Raw genomic sequence first — 7,058 nt, forward strand, 5'->3', positions numbered from 1 at the left:
GGGCTGGCTGGCATGTGGTGCTGGGGGATTGAACCGCGGTCCCTGATGCTTTTGCTAATCTTGTTCTAAGTAGGTGCTTTAGACCACTGAGCCATCTCTCCAGCCCTCTCTCTCTTTTTTGAGACAGAGTTTTTACTATGCAGTTCAGGCTGGCCTTAAACTCATTTTGTAGCCTAGGCTGACCTTGAACTTGCAGTGGTCTCCTGCCTCAGCTTCCCTAGTGCAGGATTACAGGCCTGTACCACTGTGCCTGGGCTCTGTTTTTTGTTTTGTTTTGTTTTGTTTGACACAGGGTCTTGTAATGTAGTTCAGGCTGGCCTTGAACTTCTAGTGATCCTTCTGCCTCAGCCTCCCAAAGGCTAGGGTTACAGATGTATGCCAGCATACCTGGCTATGCTTTTAAAATACTATGAGGAGTAAAAGTGTGAATATATATTTTTTAAATTTTATTTATTTATTTGTGTGTGTGTGTGTGTGTGTGTGTGTGGCCAGCTCAGCCCACCAGGGGGCGGGCTGGCTGACATGTGGTGCTGGGGAATTGAACCGTGGTCCCTGAGCTTTGCTAAAGCTTGTTCTAAGTAGGTGCTTTAGACCACTGAGCCATCTCACCAGCCCCAAAGTGTGAATATTTGAATACTCTATATGGTTGTGACATTGTAAAATATGTATTTGTTCCTTGTTATGTTTTCTGGCATAGCCATATGATATTTGTATGCTAATAAGTAGTTGACTGTTGGCTGGCCCTCCTGGGTAGCTTCAGGATGAGGGCTAGTCAGTAGAATAAGATAGATGAGGGCTGGCAAGATAGCTCAGTGGTCTAAGGCATCTACTTAGGCAAGTGCGCAGGTACCAGGGTGTGATCCCTGTCACCACATGCCATGCCAGCCCTTCCCCCGGGGTGGGCTAAGCTGGCCACAAAAACAAAAACAAAAACAAAAACAAAAAAAAGGGAAAGAAAGAAAAAATAAGACAGAAAAAGAAAGAAAGAAAGAGGGCTGGGGAGGTAGCTCAGTAGAATAAGTGCTTGCCTGGTAAGCTCAAGAGTCTGAGTTCAATCCCCAGTTCTGCCAGAAAAAAAACAGAAAGAAAGAAATTGAGGGTCACCTTTAGGGGAGGGTAGTGGCCAAAGGTTAAGTTGAGTAGTTATTTAATCAGTCATCTAAGTATATAGTTAGTTGGTCAGAAGCCCCCTGAAAACCCCTAAGGACAAAGTTGGGAGAGCTTCTGGAAAGCTGGAGGTTCTTGGAGGATGGCATAGGCAGGGGTGCATGGAAGCTGTATACCATGTCCCACATGCTTTGCCTGTGTATCTTTTATTTTATTTTATTTATTTATGTGGGGGGGGGCAGCTCAGCCCACCAGGGGGCAGGGCTGGCTGGCATGTGGTGCTGGGGGATTGAACCGTGGTCCCTGTGCTTTGCTACGCTTGTTCTAAGTAGGTGCTTTAGACCACTGAGCCATCTCACCAGCCCCTTGCCTGTGTATCTTTATCTGTATCCTTTACAATAAACCAGTATATTTAGAGTGTTTCCCTGAGTTCTGCGAGCTACTCTAGAAAATTAGTAGAATCCAAAGAGGGAGGTGGTCATGGGAAGTTGTTGGTTTTTGCCCTACTAGAGATTAAATCCAGGGCTTTCACACTAAGTTACATCCTGATCCCCCCCCCACTTTGAGATAGGATCTCATTAAATTGCCCATACTGGGCTCAAATTTATTATTTTCTTGCCTTAGTTTTCCAAAGTGCTGGATTAGAGGGATATGCCACTTATGCCTAGCTAGGAACCCCGATTTATAGCTAGTTGATCAGAAGCACAGGTAAAACAACTGAGAGGAAGATCACAGTTGGTATTTGAGGTGGGACTGAAGCTCCAGTCTGTGGAATATGACGTTATCTCCAGTAGTGTCATAATTGAATTAGAAGATCCTGGCTTGGTGTCCTCTGCAGAACTGCATATATGATATGTGAGGGAAGTGCACCCTGACCGCCAGTCTGATGTGAGAAGCATACTTTTTTTTTAATTTTTATTTATTTATTTATTTGTGTGTGTGTGTGTGTGTGTGTGTGTGTGGCCAGCTCAGCCCACTAGGGGGCGGGGCTGGCTGGCATGTGGTGCTGGGGGATTGAACCGCGGTCCCTGTGCTCTGCTAAGCTTGTTCTAAGTAGGTTCTTTAGACCACTGAGCCATCTCACCAACCCCGAGAAGCATACTTTTGAGAATGAGTATATTATAGTATAAAGAACTGAGTTTTGGGCTGGTGAGGTAGCTCAGTGGTCTAAGCACTTGCTTAGACAGATACAAGGACCATGGTTTGATCCCTTGCACCACATGCAGCTCCAGCCCTGCCCCAGGGAGGGCTGAGCCAGCCACAAAAAAAAAAAGAAAGAAAAAAAGAACTGAGTTTGTTAACTTGTATAGATAGCCTCAGAATGAGTTTGACAGTTTCAGCTGAATGGTGACTGAGTTACAGAAATTTAAGGTAGTAGAGATTTGATGGGTTATTCTTTAATTTTACAGTTATTCCTTAATTTTACATGGCCATGCAAGAGAAATACCCACATGAGAGGATATCTCATGCTACTTCACCAGGTGAGTAGTTGAAGTTGTTCTGGATTTTTTTATTTCTTTTTTTTTCAGAACCAGGGTGTCTGGATTAATTTCTCACTTTTCCTATATTTCATGTTCTTTAAGAGAAATACTGAATATGTAGGCATTCTTGAGAGTTTGTTTTTTCTTTTCATATATGTATTTGGTACAAGGTCTCACTACACAGCTCAGATTCATAGTGATCCTCCTGTTTTCAGCCTCCCTAGCTTGGGATTATAGGCATGCACTATCACCGTAGGCATTCATTGAAATGCTGGTACTCAAAGAATACAAATAACATGAGGCTACACTGAATATAAAAATGGGTCTCCCTGAGGGAGCATGTATTTATCTCTGGACCTGCATAGTCTCCAACAAGACCATGTCATTGTTGGGAGGGGAGGACACATAAAGAATTAGAACAGAATAACTTTGGAACATAGTTCCATTTGAAGTTAGAAAAAAAAAAAAAAACCAGCATAAGTTACTGTGTTCTGTGTTGTCTTTATATTCCTCTGGGCTGTTCAGTCATCTGCAAGCCCACAAAAGTTGGAATTCTTAGATGCCAGCAGTCTCTTGTGCTAGCACAGGCAACTTGGAGATTTATCTCTAGGATAGATTAAGAGGATTTTGTGGACAGGGCCCAAGAGATGGAAAGAAGAGAGAAGGAGAAATAAAGAGTTAAGATGTGTTGTAAAGATATGCCAACTCCCTATGGTGAATGTAATTATTATGTACTGCAAACATGTAGTAGAAAATATTTTAAAAGATGTGTGTTTTTATACACTGGAGTATTACTCAGCTATAAAGAAAAATAAACTCGAAGCTTTCATATATAAGTAGATGCAACTTGAAGATATACTCATAAGTGAAATAAACCATACCCACATGTGTAAATATCATATTGTCTTCCTAGTTTAAGAACGCAAAAGAAGAAATTTAAAAAAAAATTGAAAAATATAATACAGTTAAATGGAAAGCGAGAACTTAAGGATTAAACAACAAAGAGAGAGAATGGAGAAAAGTTAAGAAATATGGCAGAGGCAAAACCATACATTTATATAAACAAGATGGTTAAGGCACTGTTCCTAAGAATCCCCATCAGGTTTTTGAAAATAGCAGTTAATGGGTAGGATTCTCATCCTTACTAACTATATGCTGATATCTGTAAACTGAGCAACTACACAGAGGATAGAAATGTGTAATACTAAAACCATGCTTGAAATACCTGTCATTTTGGTCTTCTAAATGCATACTTCTTCTAATGTCATATCAATTATTGCTATACGCTCTTTAAAGTAAATATGTGAAAACAAAGGTAATAAAAGAAAACAAGAGACAAGAAAAAAAAGATTTTGAGAGCTCAGCAGATATACTAAATAAATATACAAGGTTAATATATATATGTAAACATTAGGGAAGACTACCACTGAACTGCATCTCAGCCCCCAAAATGTATTTTTATTTTAACAAGTATTTCTTTTTTTTTAATTTTTAATTTTTAATTTTTAATTTTATTTATTTGTGTGTGTGTGTGTGTGTGTGAGTGACCAGCTCAGCCCACCAGGGGGTGGGGCCGGCTGGCATGTGGTGCTGGGGGATTGAACCGCGCGGTCCCTGTGCTTTGCCAAGCTTGTTCTAAGTAGGTGCTTTAGACCACTGAGCCATCTCACCAGCCCCAATATTCTTTAGAACTGGTATAAAGGAGCCGGGGAGATGGCTCAGTGGAATAAGTGCTTCCCTGGCAAGCGCAAGGGTCTGAGTTAAATCCCCGGTTCCACAAAAAAAAAAAAAAAAAAAGAATTGGTATATAAGGCTAGTTGTGGTGGTGCTCACCTATAATCCCAGTACTCCAGAGGCTGAGGTTGAGGATCACTGTGAGTTTAAGGCCAGGGTGGACTACGTAGTTCAAAGTTAGCCTGCACTACTTAGCAAGATTCTTTCTCGAAGGAAAAAAAATAACGTGAGAAGGAAAGAATGAGGTCAGGCATGGTAGTTCATGCCTCTAATCCCAGCACTTGGGAGGCTGAGGCAGGAGGATTGTTGCAAGTTCGAGACCAGCCTGGGCTACAAAATGAGCTCAAGGCCAGCCTGAACTGTAGAGTGAGACTTTATCTCAAAAGGGAGGGGAGAAAAAAAGGAAAGAGTGAGGGGATGAGAAAAACCTGGATTCAAGTATAACTCTCTTCTCTGTAAACAGGTATAATTCTTACCAGTAAGTATTAGGTAGTTGAGATCATGTTTGTAAAACCATTCTAGGGTTCATTAAATTAGCTGCTATTAAATGATTGATTGTTGTCCCAGTACTTCTGAATTCTTGGTAAGTATTATTTCTGTCTTTGATTAGTCTCACATCTCATGCTATTTTCACTTAATATCAGCTATCTTAGGGTAACTGCAATAAGCATAAAAGAGAGAAAAAAGGATGGGATGGTGTTTTTTCATAGGTTTAACTGATTTTTAAAAAATGATCTCACCTAGTTCACACAAAAGGTGGAAAATGCCTCTTGTTTCAGGTTCCAGTGTGATTCAAAAAGGAAGTTCCTTGGGGACTGAATGGCAGACCCCAGTTCTCACAGAGGCTTTTCGGAACCGCTTCAGCCGCTGTTCAAGTGTAGCTGACAGTGGGGACACGGCCATTGGCACATCATGTTCAGACATTGCAGAAGGTAAGGTTTGTTTTTGATATAGGATCTCACTATGTAGTTCAGGCTGGAATGTACTAGGTAGCTTGGGCTGGTCTTGAACTTGGCAGTAATCCACCTGCCTGTAATGCACCACTGCGTCTGGCTGTTTGAATTTTCTTAGCCTATTCTTCACACATCTAGACTGTGGTTCTTTTTGCTATGCTAGGATCAAACCTAGGGCCTCAGGTATGATGGCAAGCACTGTACCACTGAGTTACATCCCTAGCCTCTGGAATAACTTTTTTTTAAAGCAGTACTTGGGATTGAACTCAAAGCCTTTGCAATAAGGTACATCCCTAACCCTTTTTGTTTTTTTCTTTGAGATAGGGTCTTGCTAAATTGCTGTATTTTCTAGATTGGGCTTGAATTTGTAGTCTTTTGGTTTCAACCTCCTATAGAGTACAGGGATTATAGGCATATGCCCCCATGGCTAGCTGATCTTCCTTTTTGAATTCTTGTATCTTTATTATCTCTTCCATTTCTTTCCCCACAGTTGGCCCTTGGGAATAAACCCAAGGCCTTCATATAGAGCTATATCCCCAGCCCTTTGAAAAAAATTTTATAATTTGAGAAAGGGTCTCTGACTAAGTCACTAAATTGCCCAGACTGGGTTATACTATGCCTTGCCTCAGCTTCCCAGAATATATATATGTATGTATTTTTTACTTAAATTAAGTACAAATTGCCAGACAGTACTTTACAAGGATTTCCTTTTTTTTTTTTCTCCTTTCCCTATTTAGATGATTTGCTTCTAGAGGGCAGAAGAATTAATGATAGTAATTAACCTCTGTTAGATGCCTTGTGATTTAGATACTATAATTTTTTGCATTTGTTCATTAATACTCTTAAGAACTCTATGTCCTAGCACTTGGGAGGCTGAAGTAGGAGGATCACTGTGAATTTGAGCCCAGCCTGGGCTACAGAATGAATTGAAGGCCAGTCTGAGCTGCGTTGTGAAACCCTATCTCAAAACAAACAAAACCCTTTATGAACTATTTTACTTTTTCGATTTTTTAATTTTTGCAAAACTGGGGATTGAACTCAGGCCTTGCATTTGCCAGGAAAGCACTTATTCCACTGAGCTATCTCCCTGGCCCCTCTTTCTTGATTTTGTAGATGAAAAACTGAATTCAAAGTGACTGAATTAATTGATTACGATCACAAAGTGTTTTGATACTTTAACACGTTAGATACATATCTGAAGAGAGGCAAAGGGAACATAAAAAGAATTATGTGTTATATACATGTACCACTTCCTCACAATCATTGTGATCATTGTGTACTACAAACATATATTAATAAAAATTAAAAATAAATTAGGGGCTGGGGAGATGGCTCAGTTGAATAAGTGCTTACCTGGCAAGCACAAGGGCCTGAGTTCAATCCCTGGTTCTGCCAAAAATAAAAAAATAAATAAATAAATAAATATCAATTTTAGTTACCAGGATGACTGTGATCAAAAGGATAATAACAACTGAGAATGAAGAGAAATTGGAACCCTTATATATTGCTGATGGGAATATGAAATGTTGGAGTTGTTTTGGTAGCTTGGTAGCCCCTCAAAATGTTAAACGTGAAGATTTTTAATGGACCAATAATTATTTTTGTACATATATACCCCAGAAAAATGAAGATATAAATCCACGCAAAAACTTAAAACAGATGCTTATAGCAACTTTACTCGTAACAGTCAGATGGTTGAAAGAACCTACATGTTCACAACCGATTAACAGTTCAGTGGTATATCCCTAAAGTACAATAGAACATTATTTGGTAATAGAAAAAA

At 40.0% G+C, this 7,058-nt stretch overlaps 1 protein-coding gene across 4 annotated transcripts in view; it reads left to right on the forward strand.

The window, feature by feature from the left end:
- Cep85 (centrosomal protein 85) overlaps nt 1-7,058 on the forward strand; it is a 42,484-nt gene that overhangs the window by 9,519 nt on the left and 25,907 nt on the right. For 2 of the 4 annotated variants that reach the window (XR_002818418.1, XM_023703080.1), the window contains exons 2-3: nt 2,517-2,588; nt 5,102-5,254. The exons of 1 other annotated variant lie outside the window; for it this stretch is intronic. Coding sequence is in view for 2 of the 3 variants with exons in the window: in XM_023703080.1 (XP_023558848.1) it covers nt 2,534-2,588; nt 5,102-5,254 (208 nt within the window). In the remaining variant the exon portion in view is untranslated. The remainder of the gene's footprint in view (nt 1-2,516; nt 2,589-5,101; nt 5,255-7,058) is intronic. One more of the 4 variants, XM_012517309.2, reaches the window with a different exon arrangement.

The sequence above is a fragment of the Octodon degus genome, unplaced genomic scaffold (genome assembly GCF_000260255.1).
Source record: "Octodon degus isolate 3935 unplaced genomic scaffold, OctDeg1.0 scaffold00163, whole genome shotgun sequence".
Lineage (NCBI taxonomy): Eukaryota > Metazoa > Chordata > Mammalia > Rodentia > Octodontidae > Octodon > Octodon degus.